The sequence below is a fragment of the Pempheris klunzingeri genome, chromosome 16 (assembly GCF_042242105.1).
Source record: "Pempheris klunzingeri isolate RE-2024b chromosome 16, fPemKlu1.hap1, whole genome shotgun sequence".
In the NCBI taxonomy this organism is placed as follows: domain Eukaryota; kingdom Metazoa; phylum Chordata; class Actinopteri; order Acropomatiformes; family Pempheridae; genus Pempheris; species Pempheris klunzingeri.
Window position 1 is genome coordinate 1690683 of NC_092027.1, and position 20449 is coordinate 1711131.

The following is a 20449-nucleotide window of genomic DNA, read 5'->3' on the forward strand; positions in this document are numbered from 1 at the left end:
GGTTGGAGGAGGGATGGTTGGAGGAAGGATGGTTGGAGGAGGGATGGTTGGAGGAAGGATGGTTGGAGGAGAGATGGTTGGAGGAAGGATGGTTGGAGGAGAGATGGTTGGAGGAGGGATGGTTGGAGGAGGGATGGTTGGAGGAGATATGGTGGGATGGTTGGAGGAGAGATGGTTGGAGGAGGGATGGTTGGAGGAGAGATGGTGGGATGGTTGGAGGGGAGATGTGGGATGGTTGGAGGAGGGATGGTTGGAGGAAGGATGGTTGGAGGAGAGATGGTGGGATGGTTGGAGGGGAGATGGTGGGATGGTTGGAGGAGGGATGGTTGGAGGAAGGATGGTTGGAGGAGGGATGGTTGGAGGAAGGATGGTTGGAGGAGGGATGGTTGGAGGAAGGATGGTTGGAGGAGAGATGGTTGGAGGAAGGATGGTTGGAGGAGAGATGGTGGGATGGTTGGAGGGGAGATGGTGGGATGGTTGGAGGAGGGATGGTTGGAGGAAGGATGGTTGGAGGAGGGATGGTTGGAGGAAGGATGGTTGGAGGAGAGATGGTTGGAGGAAGGATGGTTGGAGGAGAGATGGTGGGATGGTTGGAGGAAGAATGGTGGGATGGTTGGAGGAGAGATGGTGGGATGGTTGGAGGAGGGATAGCAGGATGGTTGGAGGAAGAATGGTGGGATGGTTGGAGGAGAGATGGTTGGAGGAGGGATGGTGGGATGGTTGGAAGAGGGATGGAGGGATGGTTGGAGGAAGGGTGATGGGTTGGTTTGAAGAGAAATGTGGGACAGTGGGAGGAGGGATGGTTGGAGGTCTAATCCCCCCTAATTAGGGTCTAACACCCTAATTATCCCCCTGTGTGTGTGTGTGTGTGTGTGTGTGTGTGTGTGTGTGTGTGTGTGTGTGTGTGTGTGTGTGTATTGTTATTGTCGAGAGGAGGGTGGAGGGAAGCTGGATTGGGAGGAGGTCGAGACTGAGATCACACTGGGCAGAGAGCTGAGAACACACACACACACACACACACACACACACACACACACACACACAGTGTTAGCTCATGCTTCGAGCTCTGCCAGTTTATAATGTGATCAGTCCCGAGTTCAGCTCCGCTCTGACGGAGGATGTGAGTGATGGAGTCACACATGAATCTGTCAAACATAATTCAAACTGACAGCAGTCACACACTCAGTCTGGAGCTAAAGCTACGTCACTCTCTGCTACCATTTTGTGAGTTTGTTGTATTTTATTAAAATATTTTGTTGGATTGAATGTTTTGGTTGTCCCACAGAGCGCCGTTTCATCATGTTGATATCAAACAGTTAGTCTCAGCTTTAATTTAGTGCCAAAATGTATGTAAAACATCAAGTATACAAATAGCTGGCATAAACAAGCACCAGTGAGTGTCAGCATTAATGAACTACACTCATATTTTGCTGAAATATGTGAGATATATTATGAAATATTGTGTTTGTTTTAACTCAGCTGTATCTATGTGTCAGTTAAATACTGTACTCAAGTACAAATTAGTATTTTTTTCCCCACTCCATCACATCTCAGAGGGCGATATTATACTTTTTACTTCACCACATTAGGATTTTTACACATATAAGAACAGTTTGATGGTAAAATATGATCTTTTCTTATAAATGAAGTAGGGATGGGCCATGATTTTCAAATGTTTGTTAAAGTATAGAAGAATCAAATAGTTTGTTTCCTTTGTTTTTACCAGTTCCCTGTGATACATCACACAGAAGCAAAGCACGATCAGCTGCAACGATAAGTGGATTAATCTGACAGAAAACTGATTGGAAACTATACGATTGTGTTCTCCCTATAAAAATATAAAAGCTAAAACTATCTAAACACTTGATAAATGTGTCATCTGTTGGCCGACTCTGCAGCAGGAGGTCAGGTTTTATGTGTGTGTGTGTGTGTGTGTGTGTGCAGGATGAGTCAGTGGAACAGGAGAAGCAGTGAAGCAATCTGAACTCGTGCGATTGGCTGAGACGACGACGACGTGTGCACGCGATTGGACGGCTTGTGGCCGAGTCTGTTTCCAGCTGTGATGAGGAGGCACAGACGAAGGACGACCTGACGGCTGTTTTTAAAGATTTAAGTTTCTGTTCAGGTCTTTAATTCTCTTCCCTCCCCAGGACTTCTATCACGATTATGAGATTCGGGTCTGTTTTTGCTGTGACTTTTCCTCTTGCACCACCATCAGGACAGAATCACACATAAAACAGGCCGAGGTTATAAAAATTCACTGTTTTTCCAGCTGAATAAAATACTATGACGTTGCTGTTTGGGATTTAAAGAGGAAGTTTAGGAGCTAAACTGATTCAAACTGATCTTTATTGACAGATAAAACCATCCCTGGCCGTCCAATATTTCTGAAAAGTTGGTGCAGGTTTGGTTATTCACATTATAGATTTCTGAATTTCTCCCTTTTTCAAGTTAGAAAAACAAGACGTCACCTTAAACTAATAAATAAGAAGCTGGTATCTTTACTTCCACATCTGCAGAGCAACATTATCACTCACTTGTGGTCGTGGTTGTGCCGCCTGATGAATGTAAGTCTAATATTCTCTCTCTTTTAGCTCTGTGTTTGGTCTCCACCACCTCCCCCTGAGGGAAATATCTGGCTCTTTAGCTGCTGGTTTTACAGCTCCAGCGCAGCGTAATTCAAGTCTCTGTTAAGGTCTTTAATTATCTTCCCTCCCCCGGGGCTTTTATCACTCCTGTGACCCTGTGACCTTTCCTCTAGCGCCACCACCTGGACAAAAGGAATATCAAAACAGGCAAAACAGGTCTAAAAATTCACTGTGTTTTTCCAATTAAATTAAGAGTCTGCAGAAGTTCTTAAATCAAAAACAGAGAGAAAACTATTCAGATCAGACTTTTAGAAAACAAATGGCTCGGCAGGTTTGTTTCCTCATTTGTTTGTTTGCTCTTTTTGCCCGACAACAATCCAGCTGTAACTACAGAACAAGGATTTTTCAACAAGGACAACTCAGTTCAGTGTTTATACGGCACATGTTGCTATAAACACACAAACACGTGTCCGTCAGACTGAAACAGTGAGTCCAGACTGGGATCTCCTGGTTTTGTTATGTTGTTTTAATACCAAAGGAATTACATTAGATCATACTTGTGTGTGTGTGTCGTCATGGCTAATAGTGATTAGGATGATTGTGTTCAGATTTAAAAACTATGATAACGATCATCGTTTCACATGCTCTGTCTCGGATAACGTTTTGGACGACCTCTGGAATCAGATTTGGGTTCAATACAGAGGTATTAATAACTACATTTAACCTTGTTTTTGTTAGAGACGAGCTGACACAGAAGAAATGACGCACTTGAGGTTATTTTATTTATAACTTTAAGATTGAGACGTGCTTTTTTGGGGTGGATTTTGTGGATTTCTGGCCCGTTGAGATGACTGGAAAGCCCCAAAGAAGATGTGAGTATATTGAAGTGATTAACTTTGGTTGACTTTGGATTGATATGATGGAAAATTATGGGACCCCTGAGGGCCCCCAGACCTCATTTTGATTCCCACTGGTTTACACAAACACTGTGGAGCCTAAAGGTCCTGATTTTTCTAAAATCTTCTAAGAGCATGCACACAAGTGTCTGCAAAAGTTGGAACAGGTTTGGTTATTTCTCATCCTGACTTTTTCAGCGTTAAACTCGTACATAAACCTGTTTTTTCTGGACTTTTTTCTGGCTAACTCTTAAATCTTTTTGGCCACAGCAGAAACAACTGAGGTTTATCCCCTCATGTGCAGAAGCAACATTATGATTCATCAGGTTGTTCAAACAAAACCTCCTGACAGACGCTCTCTGTCCACACTGAGTCCGTCAAATCTTCACTTCTGTTGTCGTCGTCATCGTGTAAACAAACCATGTAGACACCAGCTGATCAGACTGGAGACATAACCACTGCAGTAAAAGATGGAGAGTACCGACTCTCTTCCCACGTTTTGTCCCTTTTAAACTGAAAACACAGGTCACAAACTCAATCCAGCCAACAGCAACAGGTTGTTCTTATCGATATCAGCTCTCTTCATGCCTCCCTCCAGCCGGCTGCCTCCTTATTTGAGGAGCTATCGTACAGATGACTGCTGATCAGCTGTTCCTCATCCATCACGGTGCTTTCAAAGCGACAGAAACAAAAACCGGCCGTCTGACAAGAGTTAAGCTCAAAACAAACTCAAACTGATTTCATCACTGACGCTCATCCGGTGTAATCATCTCCCTTTTTAGCTCTGTGTTTGGTCTCCACCACCTCCTGAGGCACAATATAAGTTATTTCGAGCACAAATCAGTTTTACCTTTGCTCTCCTTGGAGGTGCAGCATCCTCCCTCGGCTCCTCCACATTTCTCCCTGAGGGCCGACACTTCCCTCTCCAGCCTCTCCAGACGCTCCCGCAGGGCAGCGAAGTCCGCCTCGCAACCGCAAGACCCGGATCCCGATCCAGATCCCGACGGCACCAGTTTGATCTTATGGGTCAGGACCAGAGGAGAACCAGGCATCAGGTCGATTTCTTTACCTGAGAAACACAGAGATGATCAGGCTGAATTAAAACTGGGAGGGAAACCGAACGTTGGAGACTTTTGTTCCTTTTTGGTTCATATAATATATAATATAATAATATATAGTAGTTTGAAATGAGCTCCTTCTCAATCAACTCCAACAGCAAAATCTGGCTTCTATGCATTAATAATAATAATCTAATGGTCACTGTGTGGTGTAAGTACTTAAGTAAAGGATCTAAATACTTCCTCCTCTGCTGAACCATGTCAAACAGAGTAAAAATGTTCAGCCAACAGGTTGTTTTTTTTTTTTAGATCTCAGGTTTTTACCTCCCTGGCTGCCATCAGATGAATCCCCCTGAGTGGCGCAGCCCTCGGAGATCACCACCTGTAACAAGGACAGCCTTTTGTATTTCACTGTGTGATTGTGCAGGCGGGAAAGAAAGGTTAGAGGTTAGAGTTATAATTTTGGCATAAAACCGATCCCTCTGACTCTTTGGGGTTTTAAACATGAGGTAAGAATCAGAGTAAAACTATTTACAGGGTGAATACTTAAAATAAAACCCATTCTGCAAACTCATATATCTGCTTCTGTGGATGGATCATCACCCCAAACGTCCAAGACTCCAAAGGCCCAGGGCTCCAAACACTAGGGGGCTCTAAAGGCCCCAGATGGAGGCTCCAAAGGACGGGGGCCCCCAGAGGGTCAGCAGTGTTTCCTCTGATGACTGATGCACTACTGATGGATGTTTGTGGGCGTTATTGGAGGTGTGATGTATTGTACCTGTGACCACACCCAACAGTGATGTCACAGCGTACCGACACACCTGTGAGCACACTTCTACATCACCGATTTAAGATATTCAAGATAAACAATCTTAAATTAGCCAATATTTTATTTCATTTAAATGATGTTATGTTAGGACGTGTTGATAGAGGGCTGGTTTGGACGAGCTAGTTGGTTCAGAGGTTTGTGTTTCTGTAGTTTTTTGTGTTCGCTCTTTATCAGTCAATCAAGTGTAACAAGTTAAATAAACGTTTTATTAAAAAAAAAAGAAAATGAGACGGTAATTCTCAGGTTTGGGGATCATAATCATGTTTAGGATGAAGCTGCTAACTTTGTTTTCCTGCGTGTACGAAATAAATTCAAATTCTGCCCTTCTTATTTCCCTTTCTATAGAGCTGCCTACTCCAGCTTTACAGATCTTCTTCCACCTCTGCCTGTTTAAGGGAAACGTCCAGATGATCTAATCATCAGGAGAACTGGGATGGATGTTGTCGATCAATCCAGAAAATAACCTGCTAATCACTTCTATGTCTGTTATTGGTGTCATCCACCCGTCCACTCACCGTTATGGAGTCCTGCTTGGCGTCCCTCGGCGTCCTTTGACCTCTGACCTCTAGCTCCTGGGAGGTTGATGGGGTCAGGAGTGCCGGAGCAGCCAGAGGGAGGATGAGGAGGAGGGAGGGGACGAAGGCAAACATCGCTGAGGTCAGAGCAGGACAGCTCTTCCTCGGGGTGTTTGGGAAAACGAGGGATGGGAAAGATGGCGGATTTGGATTGAAGAGCTGATTGTTTCCAAGATGTCCAGCAAAGTTTTTAAAGTTTAGCAGCGCTCGGATGGCGGGTCGAAGAGATCTCTGTCGGCTGCTCTCCTTCAATCAGACCCTGCAGAGGTGATGGCAGTGACGCTTTCTTCCCTCCCAGCTCTCCGTTGGACTCCAGGGATTTTCCCCCCTGGAACGAAGACAGCAACACACATTTAAACCCACCTTAAAGTTTTAGTGTTAGCAGACTCCACTTTGGTCACAATTAGCAGAAATGGGGCCATTAGCTGTTTATGGGCCCGTCAGTGTAGCGTGGCAGCCAATAAACCGCAATGGAAAAAGTAATTAGGTCTGAAGGAGTTCATAAACACTCCTGACACCTCGAGGACGGTGCCACAGAGAGACTATCAGACTATTAAACTGGTTAATTTGTCTCCGTATATGATGAGTGATTCATGAAATTGATCCCCATTTCTCTTTGGTTTAGCTGCATTGGCCCTGAAGGGGCCACAGGAGACATGAAGGGGCCAAAACTAGGCTCAATAATCAATCAGCACCAATTCAAAACAATATAGAGAAGGTCAAGACCAAACTAGAGGGATGAACACAGAGGTTAGTATCAAAGAAAAGTTCATGTTTCACTACTTTTTCTTCAGGATCGAGATAATCATCACAAATCAAAACTCCTTTCTTGATTTTTGAAGTGCAAAACTTGACTCAAAGGTTCGTGCACACCTTCAGTTTCTCGTAGAGGAAAAGCTCCAGCACACTGTCCTACTTCCTGCAAAAATCAAAGGGTGTAGAGACTGAAAAGTCCAAAAAACAGCTTTCTTTATCTGTGATTTAATAAGCGTGGAGGCAGTTGTCCAAAGTAAACGTTAGGCTGTAAATGAACTGCACCACATGACTTCAACATCAAGAAATACTATAAACCTACATATGGGAAAGATGTAACAACAAACTCTGTGGTCTCATTTAGCCACCTGTTAGCAACCCTCGTTTTAACGAAGCATAAAAGCATGAAAAGTCAAGAATTCACCTTTTAAAATGATGTATTTTATGTTGCAGAACAAAACACAGAAATCTCTTAAGCTTTGTGAGAACAACAGACCTGATGTCAGGGAGGGAACTCATTTCTGGGCTTTAGGACTTGTTCCTGCAGAACTCTACAGAAATGCCCTTTACAAGTTGGTGATGCATCTCAGTTCAGTGGTTTTATAGTCATATGTTCAGATAAAAACAAGTTTCAGGATTAAAGAAATAGACAAATAGAGAAAGAAAGGAGATAAATAAACAATCCAAAATGGCTGCTTGTGCCCTTTCTTGAGTTAATATTGGGTATTTTTTAAAACTTAATCTTCTTAAACTCTTTTAAAAAGGTAATTGCTCCATTTTATAGTCAACCATTTATGGAAATATATGGTTTTCAGTGCAAAGGTGACAAAACTGTACCAAAAGAACAAGATGAAACAGATAAACATCAAACTTGGAGAGACATTTCCTCCACAGTAGCCGACAGAATCCACAGATATGAGTCAAACCCTCAGTGATCTCACCGCCGTGTCTCCCCTGAGAGGTTTATGGCCAAAGCTGGTTAATACTCATAGATCTCTGGATGCAGAAACCAGCTGTGAGTCCACAACAGCAGCATCACGTCACCCAGTCGGCCGCTGGAGAGCAAAACGTATTGATAAATATCTCTGAATTAGCACCTTGAATCTATGAAAATACCAACTATTGTTCATTGTTTAACACAGCTGAAGTGTTGGACACATCCACATCATATGTGACCTCTTCCCTGCGCACAGCCCTCGTTTTATTTTCTCCTGACCCGACTCAAAGAGAGTTCAGCATCTGCAGTTTAATTGACATCTTTGTCTAGACCTCAGCCAGTCAGAGAGGCTGCTGCACCGACTTCAGTGGGAACAATTAGCTTGTAAATACCTGCCGGTGACAGCTGCTCCAGCTGCTCCAGCTGCTGCGGCTCGACCTCTCAGAAAACACAGGAGGGAATAGAAGCTCCCTGAACGCATCATAAAGGCTTCACACTTGCTCTTCACCTTTACTTCCTCTCTCTGCTGCTGCTGCTGCTGGTTTTCATCCTACAGCCCAACACTTTCCTCCAGTAGCCAGAAACAAGCTCCCTCTGAGGCGCTCGCTCAAACACAAACTTGGCACTCGATAACCAAACTTGGCTCTGGCTGATTCTGCGATCAGACTGTAGGAAATTGATCCCAGGAGGCGCTCAGATGGAGCTGTGTGTTTTTACTAATTACTAAGAGCGCTTGTATTTATGGAGGTTTAACTGCACTGTTTATTTTTGTCAGTTAAACAAGAAACATCTAATACATTCAGAGCTGTCTTTCTTCTTCTCTGATTTTAACGTACAAGAAACAAAAGCAGGCCAGTCTGAGGGAATTAAATCCTCTCTGATGGTGAAATATTTCACCTGAAAACTGACAACAATTCAAAATGTAACTTCCTAAACTCCTCTGGCACTTTGGTAAGTTGTTAAAACAGATTAAAATCAATGCAGCAGAACCAGAGGCATCTTATTCCACACATGCCTACGTGCCTACATTACCCACAATGCACCTAGACCACTAACAGCTGGGTGGGGAATGGGGGGGGGGGGGTGTTATGCTGGATGCTGGAACTCCGTCTGGAGACACTAAAGACTTTATATCGCTTTAATCACACATGCAAAAGTAGTTCACAACCCCTGGAAACACCTGGAAACTCCTGGAAACCCCTGGAAACCCCTGGAAACACCTGGAAACTCCTGGAAACCCCTGGAAACCCCTGGAGACATGCTGAGGTGGAGAACTTGTGGAATTCACCTTCAACAGTTTTCTGCAGCTTTAATCCAGTTAGAGGAAACTCCTGACTGGGAAAAGTTGTTGACAACTAATAAAAAAACTAGTCAGTGAACCTTGAGTCGAGATCACTATTTTTATGGAGGTCGATGACTTGTGGCAACGCTTTGATTACCTGTTTGCCATCATTAACGAGTATCACACACACCAGACGCTGTGAGGACCACGACGGGACGTCTACGGGGTCACGTGATCGACACAGAAGATCATCAGTCACTCACACAGTTTGTGGTTTTTGCACAAATGAAAACTTTTGTCTCCTCTGCTGCAGCAACAATCAACATTTCAGCAAACGCCCTCCTGCAATCAGGAGCCTCCTGAAACCACCTGACGTCAAAGTCAAAGCATCCTCTTTTTATCCCTAAAACATTCCTAAACAGGTCCTGCTGCGCCGACGGGCTGATCCGTCCTGTCTCTGTTCTGATTAATTCAAATCAGGCAGAAATAAACAAGAACTTTAACTTGTCTTGATTCAATAAAACACAAAATGACCTGTAGCTGTACAAAAACTGTGCCACTAAAAACAGTCGATATTTCTGTTTGTTGCAGAAAAAATAAACCTTTTAAAAACATTCCTGTTGAATTATTCAGTTTATGGTTTCATGTTATCATCATATCGGCCATCGAAGTGATTATTTGGTCTTTAAAATATGAGAAAAGAGTGAAAAATGTTCATCCTGGTTTGATTGATTCAGATTATGATCAGACAGAAGTTTGGAACAAAATCACGATTCCCTCTTTATCTTAAATCAAATTAAAGTCCTGCCTGATGTTCATGACGTCAATAAAAAATCATCTCAAAATCTCTTCTATGATTATGAATGAAACGAATGAAGAAGCATCTTACCTGCTCGAGAGCTGCGATGCTTCTCCGCCTCAGCTGGTCCAGAAGAGTCTGCGAGTGTTTGTGTCCGACTGTGAACGTCTCATTGACTGACCAGCAGGACCAGAAGGACAGAGGGAGGGAGGGAGGGAGGGAGAGAGAGAGGGAGAGAGAGAGAGAGAGAGAGGGAGGGAGAGAGGAGGAAAAAAAGAAAGAAAGAATGAAAGAGAGGGGAGGAGAGCAGTAAAATTTTCTCATACTTGAAGAATTTTTCCTCCCTCTCCTCCTCTCTGTCTCCCTCTCCCTCTCCCTCCCTCTCTCTCTCCCTCCTCCTCTCCTCCTCCTCTCTTTCTCTCTGATGTAATTCTATGTGCTTTACAGGTCCCTGCTGGGCGGGTTTGCGATGGAAAACATCTGAATTTTTAGATGTTTTTAAGGGAACGCGGGGGCCTAAAATCCTGATGTGTTTAGAAGCGGTCTCTGTCCTCTGCTGGACTCTCCATGACGTTAGAGAGACGGTCCACTGTGTCCTCCCCCCTCTCTCTCTCTCTTTCTCTGACTCTTTTTGTTTGTTGCTCAGATTTTGATGCTCTGCTGACAAACCTGCTCTCCATTCGCTGTCAGTGAAGCAGCTCCGGGATCTGATTTCACACGAGCAGACGCCTGACCGCCGTTGTTCAGGGACGTCAGGGATGGACCGCAGACCTCCAGAGGAAGATGCACCAGTGGTGGACAAAAAGAAAATGAGAAAAGATTAAAGTTGTTTTATTATGTGACTCAGATTTACTGCAACTATCTCACTCCTGTAATAAAACACACGGGGAATTAAACATATTTAACCATTCAAAAGGCACACAGAGGCCAACGGGGTTCAGCAGCATGTAGGGCACCGTAGAGGGCACTGCGTCATGTTTTCTCCACTGCAAGAGGGCACTGCATCATGTTTTCTCCACTGGACGGGCACGTTAGAGGACTCTGCATCATGTTTTCTACACATGGAGGGCACGTTAGAGGACTCTGCATCATGTTTTCTACACATGGAGGGCACGTTAGAGGACTCTGCATCATGTTTTCTACACTGGAAAGACACAGAATTATATTTTCTCCACTAGAGGGGCACCCTAGAGGGCACTGCATTTCATTTTCTCCACTGGAAGGGCACTGCATCACGTTTTATCCACTAGGAAAGACACTGAGTTATGTTTTCTCCACTGGAAGGGCACGTTAGAAGGCACTGCATCAAGTTTTCTACCCTAAAAGGTCACCCCAGAGGACTCTGCATCATGTTTTCTCCACTGGAAAGACACTGAATTATGTTTTCTCCACCAAAGTTCACCCTAGAGGGCACTGCATGATGCGCTCTCCAAGAATCGGGGGCCACAGGATGCACAAAGATCACTTAAGAGATTGACTTGAATTCTAAAATAAAGAGTTATTGTTTAAAGATCAATTAAAACTACGACAATCAGGCATCCAGTTTCCATGATGGAAACAGTGTCCAACACAACCAAAACAAATCTTAAAGGGCTCTTCAGCAGTTTTTTATTTCTCAAACAGGCGACTCCTTCCTGCAGATGTCAGGCTGAACTCTCACCTCAAACAGCAGGATATGTATATTCATATATATACCTATACCTATACCTATATAGGGTATAGGTATAGGAATATATATATATATATATATATATATATATATATATATATATATATATATATATATATATATATATATATATATATATATATATATATATATATATATATATAGGTGTGTGTGTGTGTGTGTATATATATATATATATATATATATATATATATATATATATATATATATATATAGGTATATAGGTATATAGGTATAGGTATAGGAATATTTTAAATATGCATAATGTCCACATCCTTAAGTGGTGCTTGTTTTTTTTTATCATTAATGGTGAATTAACTCACATGTTCAAGTTTAACAAGATATTTTAATCGTGTTTTTGTCCCCAGGCTTGAAAAAATATTTTATTTTTTGACCATTTTATTTAAATCCTCAACAAACTCTGCACTGAACGTTTGCGCCAAAACCCCAAAGATGAATTTTATCTTTATCTTTGCTCTCGTTAACAAGTTTTAGTCCCGTTAAACCTGCTGCTGCTCCAGTGAGAGAACAGCAAGTGTGTTTCATCGTCAAACTGCCATTTTCTGATCAGCAGATTCACCGAAAAAGTTGTTGATTGATTGAACGTTGACTGTTCTCGTGTCCTGGATGATGGACGGGCCGTTTCTGCTCAGAGGAAGAAGCTTTCTAGTAAAACTCTGTCTTGCCGAGAGCGAGCGAATCGAATTGAAAAGGCCGAGCTGTCTGATGATCAAAGGCAGAGTTCAGAGGTCAAGTGAAGCAGCTTCGGTCGGTCGGGGCGAGACAAACTACAGACAGCAGACATGAAATATGTGTCCCTCCACCAGGAAGGTTTAAGAGTTTTAGTTTTTAGCCTTAAATAAGAATATTTAATACTTACATTGAGGTCACTGGTATAAGTTGGAAGAATAATGTTCTTAAATCCACGTGTTTATGTAAAATAACAGACTTTATGTTGGGAGACATTTTTCTTTGAAATGACATAAAAATAAAAAGATTTAAAACTAAACACATTCAGGGCGGTAACTTACTTTTTCTTCATATTTATTCTTTATATATTTTAAATATATATATATATATATCTATTTGTTTTTACATTTTTTTGTTGTATTTTTCTTTATATCTTTTATATATATATATACATATATCTATTTTTTAAATTTTTGTTTTTATTTTCTTCTTTATATTTCCTACATATATCTATTTTTTTTAAACATTTTTTTTATTTTTCTCTATATTTCTTTACCCTTTTTTCCGATTAATCTAACAATTAATTTTCTTGATCAGTTGTTCAGTCTGTCAAACGTCAGAAAACATTTCCCTTAAAAGCTAAAGTCGATGTTTCCAGGTGGTTTTGTCATCAGTCAGCATCACTCCAGGACGCTCTGCTGACAATCTGATCGACTAATCGATCATCAATAGAGTCGCTGATTAAGTTTCTGTCAAACAACATTTAATTGTCCTGTCTTACTTTGAACTTTTAACACTTTACGAGCTCAGAAACGAACCCTCAAGAGTTCATCACTATTATCATTACAGAATAAATCAGGTCAGATTTAAACAGCAGTTCTGTGGCTCAGCTCTGATCGGTCACCTGCTGAACTGAGGATATTGATTACGCTTCTTAAATATGATTTTTAGCTGCTACAGAGGCTCTACAGCGCCTCCTGGAGCTCAGACTGGCCGAAGAGTGTCTTTTATGGTTTTTATTGTTAAAATTATGTTACAAAAACAAAGTGACACAAGGGAAAAATAAGAATCTATCTGTGGTGGTAGAGATCAGATTAGATTAGATTAGATTAGATGTTTGGTTATTGATCCTGGAGGGTAAATGTGTGAAGCGTGCAGTTATGTGGCGGGGTGGAAATATGATGTTAACATTATCATTAAAAATGAGCATAATAACAACAACAATATGACAATAATAATCTTTATATACATTAAAAATAGGAAACAATATTTAATTGGCACGATTGACACGAGACTGTACCTCATGTTATTTAAAGTTATTATCGGTAAATTATCTGTGTGGAGCATTTTAGCAAAAATGACTGATTAGTAATAAAATTATGAACGATTATTGTTGTTTAAATCTAAAAGTGTCCGTCCAGCTGCGGAGAGACTTTTATTTTTATTAATTTATCCTGAATTCAGTTTTGTTCTCATGTTTCGTGAACTTTAAGTGTGAAGAACTTATTTTTTCTCTCTTTATTCAACAGAAGACAACAGATAAATATGATTATACATTAAAAAAAAATGAAATAAAGCTGCTCAAGGCATCTAAATGTATCAGCGAGTTTAATTTAAAGCTTTTAAAGACTTTAAAATGACGGTTTAATCAGATTTAAGACCAATTTTGCAATAAAAACAAACATGCATGTGAAAATACAGGAACTCCTCTGAGTAGATACTTATATATTATTATATATTATATTTTACACTATATACACCATTTATTTTATGTGTAAGGTGCTTTTTTTTAATTTGTATTTGACTTTTTATTTATTTAATTTATTTTTTATTTATTTTAAACGTCATCTTTTCCTAAACTTAACCAACCTGCCACAGAAAACTGGAATATAGAAGTGCATCAAGTTTACAGATGAATTAATGTGAATATAAATTAATGTAAACCTGATTAATAATCCTAATAATAAAAATATTTCTGTCCTTCATGAGGATGTTTTTATATTTGTGAGTCTTAATTATATTAAATACAAAATTTAAGAGGTTTATGTTAATTTCAAGCCTTTCAAAACCCACATTTTCACCCTTACTGTCGTCTGCGGGGGCAGTAAAGACAGCAGAGCAGGTTTTAAATCTGTTGAGATGAAAAAGAAAAGGAACATTTATTGTTTTAATCACATTTTGTGGAAAAAAAATCAGCCTGATCTTCATATTAAAGCCTACAAGCTTTAACCACCGAGCTCAGAAGGCTTCGGTTTGCCCCCCGCAGGACCTTCATGGTCTCTGAGGGAGTCCTGACATGACTGAGATGCCTCTGGAAGCTGGAACACATGCACGACGCAGCGGAGGCTAATTACACCACGTGTGTTTTTGTCGAGTCGAGTCCGTGGGAGCTTAAAACAAAAAGAAATAAGAACAGAGAAACGTGGATGTCATAGTTCTAGTTAAAGTTGACACCTTTGTCTTGATTGTTCTGTCATTTATTTATTTCTGACCCACAAACCTTCTGGTTTCTGATGATGGTTTAGTTGTTACACTGATCACAGTTTCTGCTTAAATAATGTGTGCAAATATGTAAAACACATATTATCTGGGCAGGAAACAGAGAAATCTAATCTGTAACACTCACAGTGGAAGTTCCCAGCTGTCAGTGGATTAATTTCCATAATTATTGTTATTTTTATTTATGAAATCAACCATAATTTAACTTTTATACACTTGCACATTAAATTAATTATTAGTTAAAACCTTTTCCTTTTATTCTTCTTACTGTCCTGCACTTTATTACTCAACCAATCCAGAGACAACTGTGCAATATGTTTCCATCCCATCCTGTTGTTTCTTTATAATTATTACTTGTGTATTTAATGTTTCTTTTTGTGTATATAAGTTTGTTTTTCTGTATATGTTATATTTAATTTTCTCTTTCTTTAACTGCGATCTCTTTGCTTTGTTTCACTTAATATGACTCAATATTTTGGTCAAATTTAATATTTAACAATTTTTTTGTTTTTTACATTTTCCTGATTATACTCACATACTTTTACTTAAATAACATTTTCAATGCAGGACCTTTTACTTTTTAACCATATTTTACAGTGTGTGGAGGTACTTTTACTAAAAAGACCCCATTTTATTCTCATTCTCAGGTTCATACTTGTATATATACATACACACATATATGTTTTAAAAACATATGAAAGAGGTCACATGATCAACAGGTTATTAAGGGAGCCAAATCTAAACGGCGTGTTTTCACACACATTTATGTTTAAAAGATATTAAAAACTTTAATAAAGGATGTGAATTCTTCCTCCACCACTCTGTATTTAGAGATTCTTCAGATCTAGTCCGTCCCCCTCCGTCCAGCACACAGATGTTAAAACTGTGTTCCCCTCCTCTCCTCATCACCGCTAAATGACTGTTCGTCCTATTGTTGGTATTATTGTTTCAGTCCCAGAGCTGATCCTCAGAGTCCCATTAGTGGCGCAGTCAGACCTCTCTGCTTTTGATGGATGCTGTGTGAGTCAGAGCGCGTCGGCCAAATTTAGAAAATCAGCCACAAACTTCACATGCACGGACTGAACGAGTGTGTGTGTGTGTGTGTGTGTGTGTGTGTGTGTGTGTGTGTGTCAGGTGGGAGGTTGTAGCATTCATCAGCCATCGCCTGTCAAGCTCATTTACTCTTAAGGAAACTGTACAGGCCACCCTCCGTTTGATTTTCAGTTGACTGAAACAGACTGCAAGAGAAGACAAGATCCCAAAGGATGAATAAGAACGAGCAGCGTGATCCTTCGGGGCACCTGATCACAGTAGATCCACTAAAAGAGCTTGTTTGATCCACTGACAGGCTCAGAGTGTTATTGTAAGTGTGTGACAGCATCATGGAAAGGATCCCTACAGAGAGAGACCTGGAAGATCCTTTTGGTTTAACCACAAACAGCACACACACCAGACTACATTCACAAAAACAGTGATTTTACCACACAGAACACGGCATTTGATGGTTTGCTGCTGATTCATCTGGTTAGTTTGTTTGTGTTATTTTGTGTTACACACATGTTGTGCTGGATCAGAACAAACCCTTTAAAGCACCAAAGTCACACAACAACACAAACTGAAACCAATCAGTACACCAGCAATTACCATGTAAAATTACTACTTTTGTCTATGGAGTCTGGTGACTCTAAACTAAGCGATATAACTGCTATTCCAGGTTAAACCAAAAGGATCTTCCAGGTCTCTCTCTGTAGGGATCCTTTCCATGATGCTGTCACACACTTAGAATAACACTCTGAGTCTGTCAGTGGATCAAACAAGCTCTTTTAGTGGACCTACTGTGATCAGGTGCAGTTGTACCAAAGGATCACGTTACAATCACTGGGCTGCAGGCTGAGACGAACTGACGCCTGATGTTTGTCACCTCCACCAGAGTGCAGGTTAAGTAGTTAAGTGGTAGTTTGGCCCTCACTAAACATCAATTAAGCAGAAATCAAACTTTTCTACCAACGACAGTAAGGAAAATTCAGAGCACTCGGCCAGACGAGGTTAATTGTACGAACAGGGAACAATTCAGCTACATGGTCAGTGTCTCAGACCTCCAGACTGTGCTGTTCATCTTTTTCCACACTTTGCATCAGGAGTTAATTTGCTGCCCAACCGTGCCGCAGAAAAAAAAAAACAGAAGAAAAGAATCAGACTAATCTGTAAGTGTATTTGAAGGAAAAAATCAGGAGAACGAGTGAAGAAGTTTAAAAAGGAAAAGAGTCAGAAGAGGTGAAGTCATTATGACAACAGAGGAAACGGTTCATTAGGAGAGAGGAGAGGTCCTGTGTTCACAACCAGCCAAGTCATTAGAGCGAGAAGAGGAGATGATATAAAGTTAAAAAAAGAAAAAGAAGAAGAAGAAGAAAAAGAAGAAGAAGAAGAAGAGGAGGAAAAAGCCATTAGAGGATGGAAGTAAAGGCTTGTAAAGTCTTTGCGTGTCTTGGCGAGCGTCCGGTGACGTGCCTGGCTCTTTGCTTTCACTGAGCATCCAACCAGCGACCGGCTGGTCTGCAGGAGCGATATCTCTCCTCCTTCCTTTTCCATTAACTGTCCATTTAAACCAACTGAATCATGTCCTGTGAGATGGAAGCACTGACTCCCCGTCTGCCGAGAACTCGAGGTGGATATTTAGCACCGTCAAATGGTTCGGAAACAGACGGCTGATCGAAACTTCTGGAGATCAATCCTGGAGCAAACAGCACAATAAAGACATAATCAGTCTGATGGCCTTGTTTTCTGGCTGTGAGTGAGCTGATCTTTAGTTGGACGAGGAACAGCTGAACCTGAATACCTCATTTCACAATAAAAACCTGAGTGATGGTCAAATCCCACCAGAAGCGTCTCGGCGCTCCGCTACGCAAAAGATAAGTGAGCAGATGAGGCTGACAGACAGACAAACAGCAAAGAGAATCTGCTCAGTTTTCAAAATAAAAGCCCTCGTGCAGACTGTCAGTGGTATATTCCAGCAGCACATCAGTATTATTCTCTAATGGGGGGGCAGCAGGCCAGACGTCAGCCGGTCAGAGGGTTTTTAACACCATGGACGACCAGAGGTTCATCTGGGATGGAGAAACACTCTGACTGTGACTTTAGCTGCAGCACAACAAAGCAGGAAGTACATCCAAGAAACACATTTAAAGCAGCAGAAGAAGAAACGCAGCCTGTTTGATCCTGTTAGAAACACATTTAAAGCAGCAGCAGAAGAAGAAACGCGGCCTGTTTGATCCTGTTAGAAACACATTTAAAGCAGCAGAAGAAGAAACGCAGCCTGTTTGATCCTGTTAGAAGCTCCAACATCAGTTTAACGACCAAACCAGATAAACCTGAGCAGGAACACTGATCAGCAGGAGAAATAACGCTCCTTAAAAGCTCCCGGTGGGATTTACAGCTGCACTGAGGTTGCAGCTAAACCGGACTGCAGCCAGAAGTTTTAAATATCTTAAACGTGTTGGTCAGAAAAGACCAAAACTGAAGGAAGCTGCTGAATCCTGTCAGACCACAAGGCTCCAACAGCACTTTTAAAAAGACCCAAACCACAGGATTTATAAAGACGATCAAAGAAAACACCACAAACCAGAGGCCAACCGGAGCCTGGAGCCTTCATCGTCCTCCTCACCTGGGCCAGGTGGACCTCATTCGTCAGGTGTGGGAGACCTGGGTGGAGCTACGGGGGAGGAAAGAGGACAAACAGCACAGGGAACACATGCAGCTGTGACACTCTTCACCTTCTACTGTTTAGTTTTTAGATGCTTCGCTGGCTGAAATCCATCAATCTGTCAAACAACACATCAAATCAGACGACGTGTGCAGACGGACGAGCCGTTCTGCTTCAAACTGGACCAAAAACACTGAAACCAGACATGTTTTTTGATTAAATGTGACTGAATAAAGACATAAAACATAATTCTGAATGTAGAAACATAAACTAAATATCTGTGAACCCTCCAGAAGTGATTTGAACTGTTTCCATGTTTTGGTTTTTGAGGGAGGCCGTCTGTTTTCTTAGCTTAGGAGCGTTTGACGCCTCATTTGACTCCTTTTCAGCATAAAATCACTGAACTCAGCAAAGACGGAAAACAAATAAATCTGCAGCGTGCTGGAATGAGTCGTCATGATATAGATATATAAGATATAGAAACTGTTAACAACACAAGAATAGCTGCACATTGTAGAGCTAAATGGATTTTAATGACTGAATATTAACTGTGATAGTTCCCTAAACACCTGATCCTCAGAGGCCTGTAGCCGCTCAGCCTTCATCATCCTGTCAGAGTGAGGATGATGAGGAAGACCTGCAGTGGATCATCTGTCAGCACGTGTTAATACTTCAGTAGGAAACACATCCAAGAACGTTTAACAGCCGACAGAAGAAGAAACGCAGCCCGTTTGATCCTGTTAGAAGCTCCAGCGTCAGTTTAATATCAACTTAATCTGAGCAAATCGAATAATCAGCCAGAAGAAAAACACTCAGCAACACCAGACTGCTGCCAGAAGACGTTTTCAGGGTAAAACTCTGACCTTATCCTGGTCCAGACCAGGTTAAGTGGTCCAGACCGGGTTAAGTTTGCAGCATGAGTTACCAGGTGATCCAGGTTAAGAGAGAGCCTACTGATCTCGCTCCGTGGTCGACTCCTCTGACGTCCCAGCCTCTTCATCGGCGTCCTGGAGGAAAATAACAAAAGCAATGTGCCAGAGACTCTGAGACACTTCTCATAGGTCGGTATCATTGAACATTTAAGCTAAAAAAATCTAGTAAGTGGACCTTTGAACGGAGATTAATCGTGTGAACATCTTCTGTACGACACACACACACCTCTCTGTACGTGAGGGTCCCCTGCTGTGAAACACCGCGACCGTCCAGACTGAGAATCTATTAGAGACGAGTGACTGCAGCGTTACCTCAGGAGGGATCAGGTTTTCATTAGTGTGTGCAGCCCGTGTACAACAGGCCCGGCAGGACCTGTCCGTCTGTCTGGCTGCACGCCTGCCCCCCCCCCTCCTCCACAGAAAAGAACACGCAAAGGGAAAATCAGCTCTCAGAAACATTTATAACTCATGAGCTCTACCTGCCAAGCCTCTCTCACCTGATGGCGTGTTAAGGCTGCTGACTGACACCCTGAAGGTCCCACCACGGGAGTTTAAAAGGCACGAGAGGATGTTTGAATCACACGCGTCGGCCACCTGCTCTACTTTACAGTGTCTGCGTGCACCGTGGTTTAATAAACAGATTAATAAACGAGGGTGAAGTGGGTTTTATAAAGAGAGCAACAGTGATTATATCCATTTATTTTAACAAATAAATTATATTTCAGTTTTCTGTGTTCAGTCGGTCAGTTTGGTTTAGGTTTAGGCATCAGAACTACTTGGTTAGGTTCAGGAAAAGATGATGGTTTGATTAGAATAATAAATATATAATATAAATATAAAAGGCAGAGCACATTAAACACAAAATATCTTCTACCCAACATACACCAGGTTGCAAGTAACTCATTCACCAGGTTCTTCTTAACTTAAACTCTCCTGCTAATTTAGTTTCTTAATTGAATATGGATTTCCAGTGCTCTAACCAGTGTCAGCTGGGACCCTGAAGGATAAGAGGTTCAGATAATGGATGAATTGATGTATAGATAACTATTAAATATGAAAATAGACAAATATACATGCTGTCAGTTCTGAAGTATAAGTACTGACTGAGTTAAATAATACATTTACTACCATGAACAAACTTTTATTTGTCCTGAGAATATCTATTAGAAGCATAAAGATCAAGGCAACATGACAAAATCAACAAAATATGAGCGAGTCAAC

General features: G+C 41.4%; 1 protein-coding gene across 1 annotated transcript in view; it reads right to left on the reverse strand.

Moving 5' to 3' along the window:
* Positions 1–6057, reverse strand: part of LOC139215464 (tenascin-like) — a 39964-nt gene extending 33907 nt beyond the window's left edge. The window contains exons 1-3 of the mRNA XM_070846435.1: positions 5887–6057; positions 4867–4924; positions 4335–4553 (exon numbers count right to left, since the gene is read on the reverse strand). Coding sequence (XP_070702536.1) covers positions 4335–4553; positions 4867–4924; positions 5887–6021 — 412 coding nt within the window. The 5' untranslated portion in view covers positions 6022–6057. The remainder of the gene's footprint in view (positions 1–4334; positions 4554–4866; positions 4925–5886) is intronic.
* Positions 6058–20449: the final 14392 nt, after the last annotated feature.